Source organism: Arvicanthis niloticus, chromosome X (genome assembly GCF_011762505.2).
Source record: "Arvicanthis niloticus isolate mArvNil1 chromosome X, mArvNil1.pat.X, whole genome shotgun sequence".
Taxonomy (NCBI): Eukaryota; Metazoa; Chordata; class Mammalia; order Rodentia; family Muridae; genus Arvicanthis; species Arvicanthis niloticus.
The window spans coordinates 25,564,528-25,589,623 of record NC_047679.1 but is presented as its reverse complement, the minus strand read 5'-3'; the positions used below and the strand labels follow the sequence as shown (position 1 = coordinate 25,589,623).

General features: G+C 40.9%; 1 protein-coding gene across 7 annotated transcripts in view; it reads left to right on the top strand.

The window, feature by feature from the left end:
• Positions 1-24,777, top strand: part of Ctps2 (CTP synthase 2) — a 118,861-nt gene extending 94,084 nt beyond the window's left edge. For all 7 annotated transcript variants that reach the window (XM_034485895.2, XM_034485898.2, XM_034485902.2 and 4 more), the window contains 3 exons: positions 7,840-7,984; positions 23,233-23,344; positions 24,577-24,777. In XM_034485895.2, the coding sequence (XP_034341786.1) occupies positions 7,840-7,984; positions 23,233-23,302 (215 nt within the window). In that variant the 3' untranslated portion in view covers positions 23,303-23,344; positions 24,577-24,777. The remainder of the gene's footprint in view (positions 1-7,839; positions 7,985-23,232; positions 23,345-24,576) is intronic.
• The last annotated feature ends 319 nt before the right edge of the window (positions 24,778-25,096 follow it).

The following is a 25,096-nucleotide window of genomic DNA, read 5'->3' as shown; positions in this document are numbered from 1 at the left end:
GACATTCCTGTGATACAAGATTAATAAGAGAAAAGCAAGGCATGAGGATTTGGCTTGGTGGTAGGAGGCCCTTGGTTCAGTCCTCCACACTGGAAGAAAAGAAGCAAATGAAAGAGAAAAATATGTTCTAGTTATCGTTTCTGTTATGATATACCACTATGACCAAAACAACATGGGAAGGAAAGAGTTTATTTTATCCTACAGGATATAATCCATCATCAAGGAAAGCCAAGGCAGGAGCTTGAAGTAAAACCACAGAGGTGTGCTGTGAATTGGCTTGTTTTTAGGCTCATTTCTTTCTTTTTTTTTTTTTTTAAGATTTATTTATTTATTATATATGAGTACACTGTAGCTGTCTTCAGACACACCAGAAGAGGGCATCAGACCCCATTACAGATGGTTGTGAGCCACCATGCAGTTGCTGGGAATTGAACTCAGGCCCTCTGGAAGGGCAGTCAGTGCTCTTAACCACTGAGCCATCTCTCCAGCCCTTTAAGCTCATTTCTAGATAGCTTTCTTATTTAGCCCAGGACCACCTCCCTGGGGATGATACTGTTTACAATAGCCTGTCCCTGGAACATCAATTAGCAGTCAAGACAGTACTCCACAGACACCACCATAGGTTAATTTGATGGAGGCGAGGCTTCAACTGACAGTTCCTCTTCCCAGGAGTTTCAAGTTGACAGCTAAGATTAGTTGTCACAACTCTCTACCCCTTGTCAGTGTGACACTCAAACCCATTACTGTTAAATCATAACTTCCTTTCTTGTCCTAAGATCTTGGGTTGGTATCACAATATACAGCATTCCAGTTTTTGAAATATCAGTTTTGAACAATTTTTATGCTTTAATAGTCTAGTATCTCTTTAAAAGTCCAAAGCTTCTTAACTGTGGGTTCTTGTGAAATTAAAAACAAACAAACAAACAAACAAACAGATTATATTCTTTCTTATTTGAAGAGAGAACCAGGGCACAGGTACAATCAGATAAAAGCAAAACTGAAGTCTTTTAAAAAGTTCCCTGTCCACCACAATCTAGGACTCATTCTTGATCTTCTGAGATCCCAGGGATTTGGTAGTCCCACTCCTCTGGCTCTGCCACCTGCAGCACACCACTTGTGTTATACAATGTGGCTGGCTTCATTCTACACCTGCCCACTGTCCTTGGCTGTTGCTCCAAAGTCCTGGAATCTCCAGTAATCTGAAGTCTCCACTGCAGCTGGGGTTGCACCGTCATCAGTGGCCTTCCATGACTTCTCTTCCAGGATTCCAACTCCACCACATGGCACCAAGTTTCATTTTGTCTCCACTACACTTTCAGTTCTTCAGCTTTCAGGCTGCCTCAACCAAGGCCACTGTTAGGCAGTGGTGGCGCACACCTTTAATCCCAGCACTTGGGAGGCAGAGACAGGTGGATCTCTGAGTTCCAGGCCAGCCCCGTCTATAGAGTGAATTCCAGGACAGTCAGGGCTACACAGAGTAACTCTGCCTTATAAAACTAACCCCCCCCAACCATGTGGTCCACTCTTACACATTAATAAGGTAAACACTGACCAAACTAACTTAGGGAGGGAAGAAAGGGCTCATTTCATCTTACAAGTTACAGTCCATCAAGGGAAGCTAAGCAAGAACTTAAGGCAGGATCTTGAATCAAGCCCATGGAGATAAGCTGCTTGCTGGCTTGCTCCTAAGCTTACATCCAGCTTTGCTTCTTATACAACCCAGGCCTACCAGCCCTCCTGGAGGCAGGGATGACATTGCTCACAGGTGCTGGGCCTCCGCTGTCACTTAGCGATCAAGAACATGCCCCACAGACATGACCACAGGCCTCTCGGATTCAGTCAGTTCTTTACCTGAGGCTTCCTCTTCCCAGGTGTGTCATGTTGACAAGATTAGCTATCACAAAGAGTAACATGTCTCTTTAGTTAGTTTCATGTGACTGACACAGGGGCCTTCAGAAATGAAGACTCAAAATCCAGGGAAAACTCTTCTAATTCTTAGATTTGAAGAGGAATAAGCAGTTCTATTAAAATATGATGAGGCAAAAGGTGTAATAGCCTGTTCAGATTCTTCTTGGCCTTTCTCTTCAGCATTTTTCTCCCACAGATGCAGGGCAGAATCCTTCTGGAATGAGGATTGTTTTCCCGATGTTGGTTTTGTTCTTGTTTTTCTGAGACAGTCTCATGTATCCCAGGCTTGCCTTCTTCAACTCAGTACCTCACTGAGGCTTTCCTTGGACTCCTGATACCTTTGACCCCACCTCCCATATGCTGGAGTCACAGGCGTGGGCTACCATGCCTGTCAGACAAGAGGGTATCATGACCTACTTTCAGGCAAGGTAACTCCTAGATTTTCTGTTGGCTCACATCGCACACAAAGACAGGGATGGTCAGAGTGACCTTGCTTCTGACACGGCTTTTTATGCTACAGTAAGAGAAATGAGCAGTTAGGAAAGAAGCAACATGGCCTGAAATGCTTAAAGTATTTATTATTCAACCCTTTATAGAAATATTTACACACACACCCCCCCCCCCCCCCGTCTAGACCACACTTCCTTTGACAAACTTGAACACTTGTGAGTTTCTTCTTGATCCTGTTTGTTTGTCTGGATGTTCTCTTGGTGTGCTCATCTTATGTCAAAGTAAATTTAAATGCTCTACAAACTCTTCCTCAAGATGATTTTTGTTACTGTACCACCAGTCTCCTCTCTGCAGTTTCTTACTCTCTCTGCCACTGAGATTTGGCACAAGATTATTTATTGTTGAGCTGTTCTGTGTTCTGTGTGGTATTTGTCAGCATCCCTGGCCTCAGGTCCATGGATACTAGCAGCAGATGTGACTCCCCCTACCCCTTAGTTTTAACATTTCAAAACCATCTTTACAGAGTTAGGGAGAAAAGGTCTATCTTCCTGGCAGAGTGTTTGTTGAGCATTCACAAGATTCTGAGCTCCATCCACAGTGTCTCAGTGCGAGGCATGATGGAGCATGCTTTGCTTGTGACTCCATTACTTAGAAGGTAGAGAGGGAAGAGGATCAGGAGTTCAAACTCCTGAAGAACTTCTTAGGTATTTTGGGTTCTACCTGGGCTACAAGAAACCTTGTCTCAAAAACCAAGCCAAACCAAAACCAACCAACCAATCATCCAACAAAACAAGTAAACAAAACAACAACAATGAAACCATCTGTAGACACTGGCAAATGTACTTGATCCAGAACCACTCTCCTAAATCACCAGGCTTGACATTGAACTATTAAGCTCTTCTTCTCCTTCACATCCTCAACTTGTAATCACGTGTCAAGTGATTCTACTAATGGAAAAAAAAGTGTTTGAGATTACCCTCCCAGTCCCTGCCACCTTAGCCTCACTGCATGATGTTTTCAAGTCTGACTTGTCCTCAAGTTCCTCCCTGCCTCTAGGTTCTTCTAGCTCTCCTATTTCCTAAGCAGGACAAGGCTCTGGCTTTGCAGTCCACTCATACTAATTTGCTGGAGAAACCACTCTGATTTGTTGGATGTGAAGTGATGTGTTTATAAAAAGAGAAAGAGAATATGTTCAGTGGGTGTGTGGAGAGGCATGGGGGAAGGGGATGTCTCAGCAGGCCCATGCTGAGGCATCCCTACCCCCTGAGGGACCAGCCACATGACAGTATAGTATAGAATAGAGTTTATTCAGGGCATGGGGAGGAGAGTTAAGAGGGTAGTAGAGGCAGAGAGAGAGAGAGAGAGAGAGAGAGAGAGAGAGAGAGAGAGAGAGAGAGAGAGAGAGAGAGAGAGAGAGAGACAGACACACAGAGAGAGAGAGAGACAGAGAGAGAGAGAGAGACAGAGAGGGAGGGACTGACAGAGACAGAGAGAGGGAGGGGAAGAGAGGAGAGGAGAGGAGAAAAGTAGAGGCTGGCCATGACCACATGGAAGGGGGAGACGGAAGTGGGGAGAGGCCAGGGGAAGGGAGAACCAAGAGAGCAGGTAATCAAGAGAGAGCAAGAATGCAAGAGAGGGAGGAGGGGGCAAACAGCCCCTTTTATAGTGGACCAGGCCTACCTGGCTGTTGCCAGGTAACTGTGGGGAGGAGCATACCTGGCTGTTGCCAGGTAACTCTGGGGATGGAGTTTAGACAGAATGCTAACATGAAGTATATGTTAGATACTCCAAAAGGGTAGCCTGACCTGGGTATAGTGGTGTTTGGTTGTAATCTCAGGATTTGGGAGGTTGAGCAGGAGGAACACTGCAAATTTGAAGCTTATCTGAGTTACATAGTAGGCTCCAGTCCAGCCAGGAGACCTCTTGACATAAAAATGAATAGCTAGGCATCATGGCTCATGCCTTTAATCTCAGCACTTGGTGGGCAGAGGCAGCCAGATCTCTTGAGTTTAAGGCTAGCCTAGACTAGTTGGTGAGTCCCAAGCCAGCCAGAGCTAGTCTTGACTCAAACAAATAAACAAGTACAAATACACACAACAAAGTGTTAGAATGATGTTGGGGAATGTGTCTTTTCATCCTATGTGCTTTAGATTTCAGACTTTCTTTACAGCTTTTTTCTCTGTCTTAGCCAATGCCTTAATTCTCTGATTTAAATGCTATTTTCTGTCCTTTCTTCTTTCCCTAATCTGTTTGAGTACTTAAAAAACTCAAATAGGAAGAGGAAGGGGAATCCCAAGCCTGGAGGAGACCTGATGTTGGTGATGGCTGCCCTGAACATAGTAGCCTTTTACCTGGACTTTTAGCTTGCTCACTAGATGCTTAGCCATAAAGATAGCCTGCTAGAGACTCCATATGTGCCTGTGTGCCTCACAGACTGGTTGATGGATGTTAATTCCCTTCTATAGAGGAGTCTGGAGTGTAGAGAGGTTAAATAATATGTCTAGGGCCATCGAACTAGGCATTGGGAGGTGGAGAGTAACTCAGGTTGTAGCCTTCTCCTGCTTGCACCTTGAGTGCATGTTAGTTTTCTGTATTTCCACTGGGTCCTCTGCCTAGAGTCTATTTTGTCATGGTTATTGATTAATTTTCTTTTCCTGAGACACAGGGTATCATCTTATAGCCCAAACAATCCTAAAATACATTGTATAGCCCTGTCTGACTTCCAACTCGAGATAAGCCTTCTGCCTCAGCTTCCCAAGTCCTGGCATTACAGGTGTATGCCACCCTGTCTGGTTTCTGTATAGAGTTTTTTGTTTTTATTTGTTTTGTTTGTTGTTGTTTTGTTCTTTCAAGACAGGGTTTCTCTGTATAACAGAGTCCTGGCTATCCTCAACTTGCTTTGTAGACCAGGCTAGCCTACCTGCCTCTGCCTCTGGAATTCTGGAAACCACTCTAGGCCCTGGGTAGAGTTTTGAATCAGAATAATAATGGCGTTTTAGGAGTCTTTAATGTAGAATTAAAGTGTGATCACTGATTGCTGTTGAAGGCTACCAACCACTCTTGGCTTGTGAGAAGAGGGCAGAGAATTCCTTAAGCAAAGAACTGCTTTTTACCTTAAGTATTTATTCTCTGTTCTTTCTCCTGATTCTCTTATTGTCAGCAAATATCGAGAGGCCTCTTTATTCACAAAGATTTAGATTCCCATTGATGCCTTGGATTTAATGAAGGCTGGAAAGGAAATGAGAGCGGCTGGAAAACCTTGTAGGTTTTAAATGCTCACTACAAGGGAATTCATTTTATGAAGGAAAATTCCCCAGAAGATTTTGATCTTAAGTACCCTTTAGAAGCATATCCACGAGTCTCTACTGTCCCTCAAGGATTCTGAGAGGAACAAGGCTTGAGATTTGTTAGAATGTCAGAATGTGCTTTAAAGTGATTAAGAGCATTATTTTTAAAGGTACTTTGTTTGACTGATAGGACATCATCAAAATAAAAACTCTTTCATCATTCTTCATATCCACACAGAGAATTTGTTTGAATAAAATGATTCTGAGCAATGATGCGTTCATTTAAATAGCCAGTTTCCGGCTGTGACATGATCTGTGTCACAGCTTCTCTCTGTAGCTCTGTAGAAACACAAGGGCTGTCTTTTTTCCTTTCTAAGACATCCCTAGATATTATGCTATAATGTTTAATGTGTTTCACTTTAAAATTATATTGCTCGATTTCTTCTCTAAATGTGTACGACTTTTCTTCCTTTTTAAAATAAACTTTTTCTTTTTTGTTTTTTAAAACTTGTTTCATTTATTTACTTATTTGTGGGGGTGGGCATGAAGGATGAGCCTCATGCCATGGCTTGTGTATAGAGGTTAAAAGACTACTCTTGATTTCTTCCTTCCACCACATGGGCACCAGAGATGGAATTCAGGTCGTTAGGTCTGGTGGAAGCAAGCAATTTTACCTGCTGAGTCATTTCCTAAGACCCTTGGGGTTTTTTTGTTTGTTTGTTTTGTTCTTCTTTGTTTTGCTGAGACAGGATCTCACTAAGTAGCTGAGGCTTACCTGGAACTTGCCCTGTAGACCAGGTTGCCTTCAACCTGGTGATCCTCCTGTTTCTGTCTCCTGAATGCTGGGCTTACACAGGCTTGTACCACTATGCTTGAAAGTTCTAGTTTGTTTTCTGTTGTTATAAAAACTATGACCAAAAGCAACTTGGTAAAGAAAGAGTTTATTTTGGCTTATACTTCCAGGTCACAGTTCATCAATGTGGAAGGTCAGGCCAGAAACCCTAGAGGAGTACTGCTTACCGGCTTATTCTCCAGATCATGCTCAGTTTCTCATATATCTCAAACCCACTTACCTAGGGTTGGTGCCATTCACGATGGGTTATCCTCCCTCGTCAGTAAAAACAATCTCTTACAGACACTGGCCATAGGCCAGTCTGGTTGAGGCAGTTCTTCATTTGAAGTTCTCCTTTCCTAGGTGACTCTAGGTTAGGTTATATCATATTAACAATAAGAACTAATGAGAACACTGACTTTTTTGTTGTTGTTTTGCTTTGAGACATGTCTCTTGTAATCCAGGAAGGCCTTGAACTTTAAGTGTGGCTGAAGATAGCCTTTAACTCCTGTTCTCCTTGCCTCCACCTCTGGGGTGCTGGGATTATACCCCTGCACCAACACATTCAAGTCTTTTTTTCTTTTGTTGAGAGAAAAGGTATCATTCCTTGTAACAGGCTCATATCTGAGCAGCCTTCTAATTCAAGGAGGCTTTTGCTTAAATATAGAGTATTCCTCTGCTGGATTTTCTGAAGTCAGATCTGTCCAGTAGAATTTGCTTCAATGAAGAAACTATTTTGCCTGTTCAGTATAGTGGCTACCAGCTACTGAATGCTCAATTAATTGTGTGTGTGTGTGTGTGTGTGTGTGTATGTGTGTGTGTGTATGAGTGTATGAATGTGTGTGTGGGGGTGTTTCCAAAGGCCAGAGTGTCCAAAGACATCAGTGTCTTCTATTTGTATCTAGTCTTTGCTACTGTGTGGGTTCTTCTTTTACCGGCCCTTTATCTCCCCTGGTTTCACTTCTTAATACTAGGTAGGAGACAAGGATAGAGGGGAGAGAGAGGAGATGAGAGAGAAAACAGATAGAGGACATTGTTACCCTGTCTCAAAAGGAAAGAAAAAAGCAGGCTGATGTTCAAGGAGACTTTATCTTCACACTCAAAAAACTCCTGCTTCACTTTCCGTAGTCTAACATCACCCACCCACCCACCCACACCCCACCAAAAGAAATTCTAGGTCTTTAAGTGAAATATGTTTTACAATTTGGAATTTTATTATAAAAATTGATCATAGAAGTAACTCTGTTGGCAAGTCACTCACGTCAGTACTTTCAATGGGTTTGCTGTTCAATGATATGGCAGCCTTTGTAGCGGGTCTCATGCCTGTTTGATTCAGTCACTTCGTTTTTTCTTTTCTTTCAGATCATCCATATTTCATTGGTGTCCAGTTCCATCCTGAGTTTTCCTCTAGGCCGATGAAGCCTTCCCCTCCATACCTGGGGCTCTTACTTGCAGCAACTGGGAATCTGAATGCCCATCTGCAACAGATGAGCAAACTGTCCTACAGGTAACCAGCATAATGCTCTTAGTAATAGGTCAAGGTGTATGGTTACTAACATGTTAGCTTTCCAAAAAAGTTAGTATTGTTATGGAATTTAAGTTTGGAAAAAAAGTATGTAGTCAAGCCTTTTCTTTTTCTGCATCTTACCCTTTTTCTGCATCCTACCTTTAGTATGATACCTAACCTTTTCCAGTGGAAAAGTCTTACAAATCATAACCCCAATGTTTTCTTCTAGCACTTTCATAGTTTAATATTCAACAATGTATTTGGACTCCATTTTCAGTTAAGTGTGTAAGGGATCTGATTTTCTTTTTCTTCTCTGAAAGTTGTTAAATAAATTGGTTTTTATTTCATGAATTTTGGTTTAGTTCAATTGATGGTCCCTTGTACCTAAACTTTTGCTATTCTTTTCATTATCATAGCATTAATGGAAATCAAGATTATATCTACCTTACTAACATTATCATGTAAAATTTTAAGGATATATTTTGCTGATTGTAGTGGTGTATACCTGTATTCCCAGTATTTGAGAGGCTGAGGCAGGAGGATCATGGATTCCAGGCCTACCTGGTATACATAGCGAGTGTACATGTCTCTTGTTTTTGTTTTTAGAGACAAGGTCTCACATAGCCCAGGCTATTCTCAAACTTGCTATGTAGCCAAGGATGACCTTGAACTCTGGATCCTCCTGCCTCTAACTTCTGAGTACTAGGGTTACAAATATGTGTCACCAAAGGTAGCTGTCCTAGGCATGGAACCCTGAGCTTCATATATGCTAGGCAAGTTCTCTTATCTATTGAACTACAACTCTCTAGCCTAAGATACCCTGTCTTCATAAAACAAAAACCAAAACAAGATATAGGAGAGGAGGGAAGGTATTGCTCTGTTTTCCTAATTTCACAGGTGAGTGGCACAGTAATTGTTAAGATCAAGGTAATGACATAATTTTCACTAAGATTTTATTACATTTAAATAATAATTTGGACAGAATTTATATCCGTATTTATTCTCATCTGAGAATATTGTATGTATTATATGTAGAAAGTTTAGAAGTGGAAGGAATTACCTAGAATATTCCAAATTTAAGAAAGATGATTGACTGTCACAGTGATGCTATATGTTCCTTAGACTTTCACCCTCGTAAAAACCATTGCAGGATTTACATTGAGATCAGGACGCATTTGGTACAAGGGGTGTCTGTGAGGGTGTGTTACATAAGCCTTCTTTTTAAAAAAAAAAAATTTAAATTTTATTTTATGTGTATTGGTGTGAGGGTGTCAGATCCTCTGGAACTAGAGTTACAGACAGTTGTGAGCTGCCATGTGGGTGCTGAGAATTGAACTCTGGTCCTCTGGAAGAGCAGCCAGTGCTCTTAACTGCTGACCCATCTCTTCAGTCCCCACAAGCCTTCTTACAGTGGTGTTATTGTTCAGAAAAGCTCGCAGCTCTAGTACTTTTCTCTTTCCTGTGGGTTCATATGGGAGCAGCTTTACGTGGCCTCCATGCCTGCTGCCTTACCAAACTGATAATCATTCCTTGCTGACTTTACCTAGGGCAGTGCTTTCCAGCTTTGTCTGAGGGTTACTACCATAAGGAGCAGGCTAGGGGGACTCCAGATTCTTCCTTGCTTCAGCTGTGGTCTCCAAGTAACTTAGCTTGTTTTCAGATAGGAAAACATTCTCAGGCTAGAATATTGCAGATTGAAAATTCCAAGGTGGAATTTCAAACCACATGTGTGCTATGACATTTTACGGCTATCTTATATGCTCTATTATTTCAGGCTCTCATATAGGAAAAGAGGTAACAGTGGAGCACATTAGTTGGCTGAGAGAAATTATACACTCCTAAGTATTCAGCTGTTTGCAAGTGTCAGCTAACAAGTGAATGCTGTGTAGTTTGTGTGGTCTAGCTGTCCTTCTACCCACCTAGTATGTAAGGACTATTGACTTTTGCAAGGAGGCTGGCTGTTTGTGAGTGACACTCATCCATAGATGAGCACTTCCTGAAAATCCTGAGCCCAGATATAGTGTGTGAGAGAAGAAAAGCCTTTGTAATGGTACTCACTGCAAGTTCAGCCAACCTGTAGGCCTCCATGGGTCTTTATGAATCAAAAGTTGCTGCCTTCCCTTATGGACAGGCAGCATTCCATTTATCTTTGTCTGGCTGGCTATCTAGCACACAGGCTGCTGCTCTCCACTAAAGTGGTCTGTGCAGGCAGCACAGGAAGATGCTCTAAACCTGATAATGTTGCAGGGATCTCAAGAATGGCGACTACTGGCAGGTGTGGTTGCACATACCTGTAAATCCTAGATTTAGTGCAGAGACTAGAGGATTACTCAACATTCAGTGCTGCTCTAGTCTCCACTGTTGATTCCGAGCCAGCCAGGGCTACATATCAAGACCCTGCCTCAAGAAAGCAAAATAACTCCCCAAACAGTCTAGGAAGTGCAGTTCAGTTGTGGGATGTTGTCCAGTGTGTGTGAAGCCTGAGGTTTGATTCCTAGCACTATAGAAACCAGGCATGATGATGCATATATATAATCCCAGCACTTTGGAAGTGGAACCAAGAGGGTGAGAAGTTTAAGGTCATCAAGGCTAGTCTGGGCTACATGAAACCTTGTCTCAATCAGTCAGTCAGTCAGTCAATCAATCAATCAATCAATCAGTCTCCACCCTCCAAAAACAACAAATGAATTTCCTAAAACACAGGAATGGTGACTAATAATCTGTGACAGATAGCAGGGTTACAATGACTGTTGGCCTCAGCTGCTCCCTGGCACCTCTGCAGCATTAGTTTTTGAAAGGGTGACTGCTTTGCTGGCCACTCTGATATGAGCTCTGATTAGAGCTCTTAGAAATGTTTCAGACATGATAACTACAGACATGATAATTACAATCAGCTTGAACATGAATGCTGGAAGAATCCCTTCCTTCCCCTGAAATTGTCTGTGATGATATGCAACCCTATGGTCCTTGGGCAGCCTCTGTCTTCAACGTGCAAAATCTTTGGCTTTAATAAGAACACATGAACACTGTAACATCTGCATTCTGTTCAGTGGAGAATATTTATCATTCCACACTTGGGAATTGTAGTAAGAAGATTATTTGGGTGGGCTGGAGAGATGGCTCAGTGGTTAAGAGCACTGACCGATCTTCCACAGGTCCTGAGTTCAATTCCCAGCAACCACATGGTGGTCCCCAACCATCTGTAATGGTATCAGATGCCCTCTTCTGGTGTGTCTGAAGACAGAGACAGTGTAAATATAACAAATAAATAAATCTTTAAAAACAGAAGATTATTTGGGGGATTTAGAGTTGCTGAACTAAATTGTCAGCTACTTGGTTATCTCTGCAGAATGGCAGCAGTTCTAAAGGACTATTTCCTCCTAGTTTTATTTAGGCTTACAGTAGTTGGTTCAAGGGCATAATCATTCTAGGGTAGGTGTTTTATTTTTATGTTTTAGCTTTTTAATGAATTGTTAAAAAGTACGTGCAAAATCAGGCCAGAGAGATAGCTTAGTAAGAAAAGGCACTTGCTGCCTAACCTGACAGTCTGAATTTAGTCCCCAGGACCCATCTGGTGGAAGAAGAGAAATGACTCCCACAAATTGTCCTTTGACCTCCACACATGCATTTCCCCTCGAATGTAATTTAACACTACATGCATGGTGGTACATGTTTTTAATTTAAGCATTCAGGAGGTAAAGGAAGCACAGCTCTGACTTTAAGGCTACCCTTGTCTGCTATTGAGTTCAGGCCAACCAGGGCTACATAGTGAGACCATGCCTCAAAAAAAAAAAAAAGAAGGGGGAGGGGGAGGAAGAAAAGGAGGAAGAGAAAGAAAAGAAAGAAGAGGAGGAAAGAAAAAAAGGAAGAAAAATAGCTACCACCACGGGGTGTCGTGGTTCACACCTATAATCTTAGTACTTGCAAGGTTGAGGTAGGTGAGTCACCATGGGTTTGAGGCCAACTTGAGCTAATTGTTATAAAATACAAAACAAAAAAACTCAAACTAAGAGCCTTGCTTTGAGGGTCCCACCTAAGTATATCCATATGTTTAGTAATTCTGGAGTCAAAATCAGAGTGTAGTTGTATTCACAGCTAGTATTTATGACAGTGACACCATGTACATGCACACAGGGATCAGTCAGGGACAAGATGGAGTTTGTACAAGTTCATTTGTAGGTTTCCTTGGCTCCCTTAATCCCTTCTGTGATATCACTGAATGGACCTTCATTCCAGCACTGATGTGTGGTGTGGTGTGGTGTGGTGTGGTGTGGTGTGGTGTGTGTGTGTGTTATTTCTGCCCATAGAATTTCATTTTAAACTTGGAGTTGAGATGTTTTTACTGAGGGCTGGTCACACAGATGTTCTCTGCCTAACATCTATCAAAATTCTAGATTCCCAGAAGAAAAGCAGTGTTCATTGTTAATCATATTATACAAACAATGTAGACCCTCCCCAGCACCCTGATTCAAGTTAGTAGCCGAGAATTCATTCTGAAAGCCAACAGCTACAAACTGACTCTACACACCTTTTGAAAGATGGCAGCTTCCAGGTTAATTCTTTTTGTATATCCTCTCTACTTTCCTGGCGTTTGTTTTGATGCAGAGTTTCGTTCTATAGTCCAGGCTGGCCTGGAACTTGTTGCAGTGTCCTTGTCTCAGCATTAGAATTATCAGGGTAAAGCACATCACGCGGCTTGTGGCAACAGTATTTTCTGGCTGAAATATCTAATGAAGAGCCCCAACGAGATCCAGAATTTATAGGACATTAAACTAGGGAAGTGGAAGACATTATTTGGAGTGAGATAGATCTAAGAATAATTTTTTAATGTGTCGACTTGGGCTTAGGCTGTAGTTGTGTTGCATGCTTGTTTGGCATATAAAAGGCTTTGGGATTGAGCCCCCAGTATTGAAGAAATAAAAAAAATAATCCATGGGAGAAACACATATCTTTTAAAATATAAAGCTATGCATTTTTCATGTACTCTGTGACTTCAAGAAGGATGTGTCAGTTTGGGGTATAAGGACATCATTGCTGGCTAGATTCATTTTTTTATAATCACGATTTCCCTTGAATCCTTTTGATTTAATCTTCATTTATTCTGCAGATATGTCCAGCCTTTTGACATTGTGACAAGACTCTTTAAAAAGCTGGCAAAAAAATCATGTTTTAAAAGTACATTTGTGATCTCATATTAGGCTGAATTTACAGCTCTCTTCGACCAAGGTTGGACACGCCTACCATATGAGTATTAAAACCTAATAATTCCTGATTTAGAGAAACTGAAGAGAAAAACATTGGAAATTTTGCTAACACAGATGCTTGAAAAAAATACATATATATTTGGTGGTTGATAAACTTAGGAGCAAATGGAAAAGCTGGGAGAGTTAAGGGTAAGCAGAAACTCTGCACGTCTACTTCTGTCACAGCGACATCCAGTTGTAAATAAAATCCTTCTTTACTTGACTTTGGGCATCAGCTATCAAAACCCTCAAGAGACCATTCTCTGATAAGATACAGTAGATACTTTGTACCAAGGCTTAGAAGACTACCACTCACAAGCCAAGTTTGGCCCAGTATTTTTTTTTTTTTGTATGGGGCAAATTAAAATGATTTTTAAAAGATTATACTATAAAGACATTCATGATTGAGATATGTGGCCTATAAAATCTGATATTTACTAGTATTTGGAGGAAGCTTGCTGACTTGTCTTTGTATCATTAGTTACCTTTGTGCAGGAGAAAAAAAAAACATGGTTAAGGAAAAGTGATAGGCTCCCTCTTTGTCCCATAAGTACAACATTGCAAAAATAACTGCTCTTTTTAAAAATAGACTTTATTTAAGCCAGAAAAAGAGGATAAAACCGAGCTTCTAAGACAGTTGAGTAATATTTTATTTTAGGTTTAGGACCTTGGAGCATGTCTCCAAACAACATTTACTATGTTTTGTACAGAGAAATGATCTTTTCATAGCAAAGCAAGAAACAGAGTGGTATTCAAAACACTAGAGAAGGCACTTGTTGATATACTGTATTCGCTTGACTGTTGCAGACCAAACTCAAAAGTCAGAAGTATTTCATAATCAAAAGGGTTCTTTAAAGGGAGTGTGTTACTAAATTCTGGCTCTTCCATTTCCTTATTCCTTCTGGACTGGACTCCTAGTGTAGTAACTCCATTGTCTTCTTTATATTTGACATTGCTGCTTAATTTTTTTGAGTGATGCTGAGTGTTGAATCTAGCCAGGGCTCTGTCCATGCCCTCCTGCTTGGGCTCCATCCCCGGCCTACTGTGATACCTTAATCGTTGAATCCTGGAGGCAGACAGCAATAGAAGGAACTCATTTCATTCATATTGTCTCTGTCTTTCTAAATCACATGCTGACTCCTAACCTGAGAAGAGTTACTTTTCTGTTGACTTCTAGATATAATGTTACAAAAAAAAGGGGGGAAAATATACCTGTAAGCTCAACAACCTAATACAATCACTGTATTCATACTATCTTTTAGCTTTGTAAAAAAGGTCTAATGTATACCAGACTAGCTTCTAACTCAATATGTAGCTGAAAATTACCTTGAATTCCGCCCCCCCCCCCCAACTCCATGGTACTGAAATTGCAGGCTTACACTACCATACTTGGTAAGTGATGCTAAGGATTGAACCCAAGGCTCTGTCCATGCTAGGCAAGTGTTAAATCATGCTACAAGTAAATGTGGCCTGAGCTTTCAGACCCTAAGCTCTAAGGTTGGGATAGGACTTAATGAATTCAAAGCCAAGTCTTTGTTACTGAATGACTGTGACCTCATCTTTCCCTGCACTGGTTTCTTTATAAAAAGTTTCTGTGGAGCCACACAGGTAGTTCTCGATGAGTTAAGGGCCAGTGAGACCTTGTCTCAAAAAAGGGGACTGGAAGCTGTGGATTAATGAGGTCTGGACTGTACCCTAACAATACACACCACATACAGTCTACTCAAACAAGATAAAAATTAAAAAAAAAAATTTATTGGATATTTTATTTATATTTCAGATGTGATCCCCTTTTCCCATTCCTCCCACCCAGGAACCCCACTATCCCATCTCCCCTCCTACTTCTATGAGGATGTGCACCCACCCACCCACCCACCCACTCCCACCTCTTCACCCTCAAATTCCTCCCTCCCACTGGGCGTCCAGCCTTCACTGGACCAAGGACTTCCTCTCCCACCTATGTCCGACAAGGCCATCCTCCCCTACATATAAAGCTGGAGCCATGGGTCCCTCCAGCTGTTGGTTTAGACCCTGGGAGCTCTGGTTGGTTGGTATTATTGCTCTCCTCATGGGGCCGCAAACCCCTTTAGCTTCTTCAGTCTTCTCTTTAACTTCTCCATTGGGAACCCCTTGATCAGATCAGTGGTTAGCTGTGAGCATCTGCCTCTGAATATGTCAGACTCTGGCAGACCTCTAAGGAGACAGCTATATCAGGCTCTTGTCAGCATGCACTTCCTGACATCCACATCAGCATCTGCCTTTGGTGACTGCACATGGGTTGGATACGAAGGTGGAACAGTCTCTAGACGACATCTCCTTCAGTTTCTATCCTACATTTTGTCTCCATATTTGCTCCCATAAGTATTTTGTTACAGACAAAAGCCAGGTTCAGAACTAAGTGTTTTAGTTAGGAGAGATGACAGAGGTTCTGGTTAGTCAACAAAATGATGGACTGGGTATTAGGACTATGTTGTACCTCATAATATGTCCAATTTTCTAAGGAACCCCCAGACTGATTTCCAGAGTGATTGTACCATCTTGCAATCCCACCAACAATGGAGGAGTGTTCCTCTTTCTCCACATCCTTGCCAGCATCTACTATCACCTGAGTTTTTGATCTTAGCCATTCTGACTGGTGTGAGGTGGTATCTCAGTGTTGTTTTGATTTGCATTTCCCTGATGACTAAGGATGTTGAGCATTTCTTAAGGTGCTTCTCTCAGCCATTTGAGTTTCCTCAGTTGAAAATTCTTTATTTAGCTCTGTACCCCATTTTTAATAGGGTTATTTAGTTGTCTAGAGTCTAATTTCTTGAGTTCTTAGTATATATTGGATATTATCCCTCTAACAGATGTGGGATTGGTAAAGATCTTTTCCTGATCTTTCTGTAAGGCAAAGGACACTGTCAATAGGACAAAAAGGGCAGCCCCATTAGTTTTAAATCAATATTATTCATTAAAACTTTCTCAAGTGATGGAAATGTTCAATAATCTGCCCTATTCAAAAATGGTAGTCATTAGCCAGACTTGGCTGTAAAGCATGTGGATTGAAGCTAGGAGTGCAAGTGAGGAAAGGAATCTTTAATTCCATTCTGTTCCAAGTGTTTTAAACTTAGATAGCCACTGTGACTTGTACTTATATTGGACAGTTTTAAAGCTTTGTCTTCCTAAAAGGTAACAAGAGATATACATGTCTGTTTTGTGACACTTAATAGAATTTAATATGCAAGACCCTGCTATTTAGCTGGGCATAGTGCTGGCTTTTAGTACCATACTCAAGAAGCTGAGGCAGAAGGATGGTGAGTTTGAGGCTTTGTGAAGTACACTGCGAAATAATTTTTCATAGACAACAATAAAAGACCCTAAATATGTATGTATGTGTATTATTCAAACAGATAGGTTACTCTTAAAATTGATGTATCTTTTTTTTTGCAAGTTTCTTAGCTTGGAAGATGAAATTCAAAAGCATCTGCAAAGTAAATTTCACAAAGAGACCTTGCGATTTATTTTTTTTTCCTATAGCATTTTTAAAATTTATTTTTATTGGATATTATATTTACATTTCAGATTTTATCCCCTTACCCCCATTCCTCTTATCACCCAGGAACCTCCTATCCCAGCCCCCCTCATGCTTCTATGAGGATGTGCCCCCACCTACCCCCCTACTCACACCTCCCCACCCTCGAATTCCCCCACACTCGGTGTCTGTCCAGCCTTCATGGGACCAAGGATCTCCTCTCCCACCTATGCTGACAAGACCGTCCTCCCCTATACATACAACTGGAGCCATGGGTCCCTCCCTATGTGCTCCCAGGCTGGTGGTTTAGGCCCTGGGGAGCTCTGGTTGGTTAGTATTGTTGCTTTCCTCATGGGGCCACAAACCCTTTCTGCTCCTTCAGTCTTCTCTCTAACTTCTCCATTGGGAACCCCTTGATCATATCAGTGGTTAGCTATGAGCATCAGCCTCTGAATATGTCAGACTCTGACAAACCCCTAAGGGGACAGCTATATCAGAGCCAATATATCTTTTAAGTGAAGTATACCTATGTGTATATCTAGCTTATGACTGACTCTATGTTTGTTTTGTGTGAAACAAAAATAATTCCCTAAATCATAGAGGCCCAGAGTGTTACTCATGTTTTCTGGTTTGTTGCAGGATCCAGTGTTGTTTTGTGTTTGTCTAATGATCCACATTTTATTTGTGGTACTTGGTTTTCTGCCTCCAGATGCCCTAAATCAGCAAGTTTAGCTGTAATACCTATTCTGATGATTCTGTTCTTGAGTGTCATAGTTTATTGTCATACCTACTCTCAGAACACTTAGGGGGGAAACTATTAACCTCAGAGATGAGTAAATTCAAGCTGGGCCTCAATTTGCTTGACTTGGGTTGTTCCATTTTAATACATTGGCAGTTGGGAAAGACAGCTGTCAGATAGGACATGAGAGCTGGTGGGTTCGAGCTGACCCATCCAAGGCCAGTGCTGGGGAAGTATCCTTGGTCCAGGAAAGAATTCTTTCTTAAATTAATTTTTATGGGTTTTTTAGTTAATTCATTAATTAACTTTAAATATTATTTTTATGAAACAATTCTGAAACTCATATGCCTAGTGGTTTTTCCTTATCCTCTATATTTCCCTAATTTTGAGAGGATATCATAGGAACATGGAACCTTCACGAATAGCAAAAGTTTATTTTATAGTTTTCAGACCCTGTTTATGCATCTCTGGCCAATCTCTGATGAAGTTGTAGCTGATTTCTTTGTTTTTATTTTTGTAAGTGGTCAATTATTTTTGAGATAGGCTCTCACTCTGGAGCCTACCATATCTTGGAAGTCCCTTTGGAGTCTAGGCTGGCCTCAAATTCATGGCATGTCTTCCTTTCTCAGCCGTGTGAGTGCTGAGATTACTGGCATGGACTGCCATACCCAGTTTAAGCAATCCCTCTATTAACAGCTATGTCCCCAACCCTTAGGTCAATTTTAAAAAGAAAGAAAGAAAGAGAGAGAGAGAGAGAGAGAGAGAGAGAGAGAGAGAGAGAGAGAGAGAGAGAGAAAGGAAGGAAGAAGTAGAACAAATTTTCATTATATAGCAGTGCAAGTGCTTTTCCCTAACTAAAAAGTGTAGCTAGGAGATGTTGTTTAACTTTAGTAATAATAAGGATAAGTTGTTTTATAGCTTTAGCTAACATGTATTCTAGTTTTGACCAAATTTTAATCTTTTACTCCTTGCTTTCCCTGGCCTACTAATGTTAATCCCAAAGGTGGGAAGAGAGAGACCAGTGACCCAAATCATCATGGCCAAATTAATTAAAGCAAGCAATTAATTAAAGCAAGCTTTTTTTTTTATTTATGTACATGGGCTGCCTCCCCCTAAGGCAGGGTTCCAGAGGTCAGCATTGGATGTGAGGAATACAAGACTTTTATTTTGTAGCTCAGGGTTAGGAGATTTCCAAATGGAACATTTGGAAGGCAAACTAGGTGGGGTTACAGGAGCTGAACATAAGGATAACAAGCTTTCCCCTCCTGAAACAAAGACATGGTCTTAAGGTGGGCAGACAAGGTAGTCATAACACCAGGTAGCCATAACAAGGTAGTCAGGATGGTCATATAACCCTTTGAAACAAACGCAGGGCTGCAAGATAACCGGTTATCAACAACTTCATGAAACAGACATGATCGTCATTCCTGGAACAGACGGTATAAGAACCTTTTGTAGTTAAGGTTACAGGTCAGGCATAGCCTAATCCTTCAGAAAGAGAGGCTTAATCATAAACAGGAATGAGCCTAGTTCGTCTTCACTATCAGATGGCTTTTAAGCCTAAGGTAGAGGCAGGCTGGTTCTTCACTGCCTCCACATCTCTGCTATTTTTTCAGAAAGTCAAGAAAGAGAGTGAATAAACAAAACAGAAACTTTGATGATTCAGTGGATCTGTTTATTGATAATCACTCACTATGGTTAGAATAGGATTGTTGTTTTTGAGCCTGTGTCTGTAGACCTTCTCTGGGAGTTTCCCTCTTTTAAAAGAACAAAAATGAAATTTCACCAGTTAATGAATTCAGAATTTTATTGCTACCAGGTCAGCAAGTGCTTGTTGAAAGTTAGGAATGGTTACTATTACTGTAGTTGCTACAGATCAGTTGACTTATAGTAAAGTTTGTTGACATGCTGGTTTATTTGAAAGTGAATAAGACAAGGAGAAACCCAAACAGAGCCCATGGCTCAGAGCAAAACTTCAATTGGAGAGCTACCTTACAAGATGATGTATGGATCTGTCCTTTTGAAAAAACTATGTGTGACTAAAGGCAACCTGAACATCCCATATATTTCTTACCTTAAATTGATATATTATGAAGATTTTTTTTTCATACCCCCAGACATGAGGAATTGGAGAATGGAAAATGTTGATGATTCTCACTATAAAACATAGTAATGCTATAATCCAAAGTGGTTAGGGTTTCAAGGTCAATTTAGAGAGATTACTAATAGAAATTCATGATATAGCCAAGTCTGGTGACACAGCATCCCAGTTGCTTGGAGAGGGTGAGACAAGAAAAGTGAAAGTTCAAGTCCAATTTGGGCAATTTAGTGAGACTGAATTTCTTTCTTTCTGAAAAGAAAATAAACAAGAAGGTTGGGAAGAGAGTGATTCATGCCTGTAATCCCTGCACTCAGGAGGTAGAGTTGTGTCTGGACTACAAGAGTATAAGAGACCTTGTTTCAAATAAACTAAATAAAACAGGGATGTAGTTCAACAATAAAATATTTTCCTTCAGTAGGCAAGGCCCTGCATTCAATCTAGAGTACTAATCAAACACCCTTCCCCAAATACACATCTATTCAATATATAATATATATAATATATATATGACACAGGAGTCTTTTCAGGAAATAAAGACCCAAACAGAGAAACTTTAGTTTGTTCTTTCATTTCTTAGTCGCACAGGTCAAGAATAAGACTACTACCACAATTTAAAGCCAAATTTGAAGCAAGCTTTAATTAAATACTGGCTAAGACCACTCTGGAGTTCCCAGGAAATGGCAACAAGTCACATTTTTCAGGGGCTTAAAAAGATAAAACCCACAATTCATTACCCATCAGGTCAAATCAGGGGCAAGCATATATTCTGATGTATTTCCTGTTACGTGCCTCCCACCCACATGTGATCAACTACATAAGCATATCCAGTGCAGATGGGTCAAACAAACTTGTTTAAGGGAATAATGTCCTCCAGCATTTCAGGAGATAATCTGCTCTTGGGCTTACAGGTTAGAGGCATTTTTGTTTCATGGATCTCTTAGGCACAGTAATTAAAACCTAAAATGTAACTTTGGCTTTTCCTCTCTCCTTCCCTCCTTCCCTCCCTCCTTTCCTTCCTTCCTGCCTGCCTTCCTTCCTGTGTACATCAGAGGACAACTTTATGGAGTTGTTTCTCTGCCTTAACTTTTTATGTGGCTTCTGGAGATTGAACTCAGGTCCGCAGGCTTGCACAGCAAGTACTTTCCCTGTTGAATTGTCTCACTGACCTCTTTAGTGTTTGCTGTTGTAACATATCTGATGAACAGCAGGAGAGGCATGGAGAAATATAAATGGACAAACAGGATGTGATGTCAGGAGAATCAACTGGGAGAACTCAGCAAAGCTGGCTTATTCAGCTGCTTTTGTGTCTTCAGAGATACCGTCCCTGTTTAGTGAGGCATCTTTCATTTTAGAGTCTCATGATCTGCTTCCGCATAAGGTCAGATTACCTGTTTTAGGGAAGAAGATCAGATGAAAGCCCAAGAGACATTAACAAATGCTATTGTTATGGGGAGCCCACCAGAGAAGACTACTCAGACTCAGTTTATAGCCAATTGAAAGTCTTTATTCCAGCTTCTCAGGTATTCAGGACCCAAGTGTAGCCCAGAGATTTTAGAGTAAGAGTCTTTGGAAAACGAAACTCTCATCTTGTTAATCTTGCCGGGCAGCTGCAGGGGGAGGTTTTGCACAAGTAAGCAGTTCAGCCAAAATTAAGGTAAGCAGTTATGTATGGTAGGGGAGGTTTACACAAGCAGGTAGCTGTTTAACAGAAGCCAAGATAAATCCTGACCTTGGGTTCCTAGAATAGAGTTGGGTAATTTTCCATGGGAGTTTCTATCAAGGAGATCAAATTCTAGTTAAACCTAAAATGGCCTCATCAAGAATACAAGATGGAGGAACCTCTGCACTGTCTTGCCGTGCCACACTTTCTTAGATTTCTTCACTTTAAAATTTTAACTGTGCCCAAGTACCATATCGTATTTTAGAGTAGTGTATCCTGAACCCTCTCATTGCCAAAGAACATGGTTGTCATTAGAGGGATGAAAAATCTAGCACGGAACCAATGGCTCATGACCTTGGGAACAAATTGATTTGAGTAAGAACAGGATGAAGTGGTACTCAGCCTCAGAGAGAGTGAGTTTAGCCCAAGTCTAGATTGACATGAAATAAAGGGAGCCATCAACTATGCTTTTCTTTTTCTAAAAACAAAGAAATAAACAAACATAAGGGTTCTGGCTGTGGTCCACTGGTTCCTTGCTTTTGATCCCATGGTGAGGCAGAAGGTCATGGTGGGGAGCACACGGTAAAAGAAAACTGTTTACATTATGATGGCTAGGGGGCAAAAGGGAGAAGGGCTGAAGTCCCAATAGTTCCTTCGAGGTATGTCCATAGTGATCTCATTTTCACTTGTCTGTCTCATTTCTTTCTTTTTTTTTTTTTCAAAAATTGTGTGTGTGTGTGTGTGTGGGGCTTGTGGGTGTGTGTGGTGTGTATTCGAATACATGACCGCCACAGTGCCGGAGCCCAAAGAACATTGTTGTGAGTCAGTTACCTGGGACTCAGACACAGGTCTCGTCTCCAGAGCAAGTGCTCTAACCTACTGAGCCATCTTGGTGACCCTCTTTCTTTATAAAATGATTAAAAGTAAACAAAATTTTAAGGGTTTCCTACAAGTATATATTGAGTACCAAGAGTATTTCCCCTTAGATCTTCACCCTCCATTCTCTTGTCCCTCCCATTAGTTATCTTTTCCCCCTTAGACGGTTTCACTTCTTTCCTGTCTCATTCATATATATATATATATATATATATATATATATATATATACACACACAGACACATACACACACATGCATGATTTTATATTTCCTGTAAAATAATGGGAGTTACAAATAAGATAAAACATACAACATTTGTCTTTTTGAAACTGGGTTAATTCACTTCATATGATCATCTCCAGTTGCATCCATTTTCCTGAAGGTGTTATGGCTCCTCCCACCCCATCTCTCTCTTTCTTTTTTTTTTTTTTTTTTTGACACAGGGTTTTACAGTAGTCCAGGCTGGCCTAGAACTCTTTGGCAATCCTCCTGCCTTAGCTTCTTCTTTAAAAAAAAAAAAAAACTTTTAAAGCTATATTTATTTATTTTATATATATGAGTACACTGTAGCTGCCTTCAGACACACCAGAAGAGGGCATCATATGCATTACAGATGGTTGTGGGCCATCATGTGGCTGCTGAGAGTTGAACTCAGGACCTCTGGAAGAGCAGTCAGTGCTCTTAACCACTGAGCCATCTCTCCAGCCCTGCCTCAGCTTCTTAAGTGCTAGGAATACAAGTGTGAGCCACCACTCTTGACTTCAGGCTTTCACTTGAAATCAGTTTAATAGAACTCCTTTAGTAAAAAGCAAGCCCCAGGCAGGCTGCAGAGCAGTCAAGGCTTTGTGGAAGTGAGCAGCTGATCGACATTCTTCATATTCTAGGTTTCAACCTAGAAAATTTTCTAACAAGTTGTGATGAAGGTAAGTGATCACTTGCTCTGAGCAAAAAAAAGCATGCCATTGGACTACAAAGTGATCAGAAAATATCCCTTAGTATTTCCTCTATATGGATGGTAATTATGGAACAAGTTTGGAGCTCAAACTTGAATAATTACTTGTGGCATTTTTTTTTTTTTACCATCTTGCTGAGTAACTTTTCTCTGTTAATCTAGTGATGTATACAGTGATGTCAGCGATGACAGCTTTTCAGAGGCAAAGCTTGCTGAACTGGATATCAGCTGAAGGTCTTTCTTGCCTCAGGAATAGCAGAAGTTACCTAAGAGGGTAAGAATTCATTGTAGGAGGGGTAGAACTGATTCATGGAATTTGTTCTCTGACTTTCACACACATGCTGTGGCACGGTTGTGCATACTCCGCCACTCTCACACACATTTATACACATACGTATTCGTAAAAGAATAAAATAAACTTTAAAAACAAAATAGGGGGCTAGAGAAATTACTCATTGGCTTAAAGCACTGGCTAGAGAACCCAGGTTTTATTTCCAGCACCCAAATGGTGGCTCATGACTATCTATAACTCCAGTTCTAGGCCATCTGATCTATGCCTTCTTCTGGCCTCTGTGGGTCCCAGGCACATACATGGTACACAGACATGCATATAGGCAAACACTCATCACATAAAATAAGTCCTTAAAAAGTTTTAAAAAATAAAGGTCAAAAAACCCCTATCTTGCTGAATGTGCCATAGGTCACTCGTAGCAGAGCAGATTCTCTTGGCTTTGTATATAGTAAAATAGTATTGGGGCTGGAGAGCTGGGTCAGTGGTTACAAGTACATGTGGATCTTGCAGCTAGCCTGGGTTCAGTCCACAGCTACCCACATTGCAGTTTACAGTGAGCTGTAACTGTAGTTCCAGGGGATCTAATGCCCCCTCCTGACAGCACCAGGCACATATGTGTTACATATACATGCATATGTGCAGTCAAAACACACATCCACATAAAATAAATCTAAAAATTAAAAGTAAAAGGTAGTATTGTTTCTTTGCAAGAAGAGGCTAGAGATAAGATTTGTGTTGAAGGGCAGCTTGTTTCTTCTCTTACTATATTCTAAGAGAGGACAGCATCGTGGTCAGAGTTACTAAGTTTATACTTGGAGACACATGTCACTTGGGATGAGTCTAGAGGTTATGGCAAGCCGTGAGTTGATATGCAAGTATTTAGATGGAACAGCTGCTTTTGGACAACTTGTCAAGGGCTCACTGCTCTGTTCAACTGGGGCTGTTGCACACTGATAGAATGCTTGTCTGGCTTGCCTGGGGCCCAAGCTCAACTCCCAGAATTGCAAAACAAGAACAAAAGAACCACAAAGGGTTGTGTCACTCTATTGTGAGCTCTCTGTATATTGTTCTCTTTATCTGAAGGATAAGTGGGATGACATTATAGATGATGACTTTCAGGAACAAACTAAAATGCTGTAAAGATTAACAGGGATGATTTTAAAGGTGTGTATTATTCACTGTTTGATGTAACTAACACTTAACGTTCTTTTAAGCCTCTGAAGATACTTAAGATGAAGGAATTATTTGAAGAAACCACCACACTGTTCCCCAGACATGGGCTGTGAAGATTCAAAGAGAATCTGAAAATGTTTACTTCATGAAACAGAACCAAAGGGATCCTTTTCTTTTCCCTCCAGAGGCAGCCTGTAGTATTCACACATTTCTGTACTTAATTAAACGTAATTCAACAGCAATCTTGGGGCAGAAAGTGTTTTTGTGTTTTTTTCCAGAACATAGTGAGTTCAAGGTGGTAAGCAGGAACTGGGGATCTTTGCCTTTACAGTATTGCATGGTTAAGGTGGCGGGCATATGCTATAACCAATTTTGGGTTTAAAAATGAGTTGTTCTCTTAGCTGAATATAAACTATAGGTTAATGTGGGAGTTAAGATTATTTCACTTTGTCATTCTGTTTACTTCCAATCCGTCTATTTTCTCAAATATAAAATGTAAAGAGGATCTGAAAATTCAGGAATCTGGATAAGTAGGGCCGAGTTCCATCTGTTCAACCCACA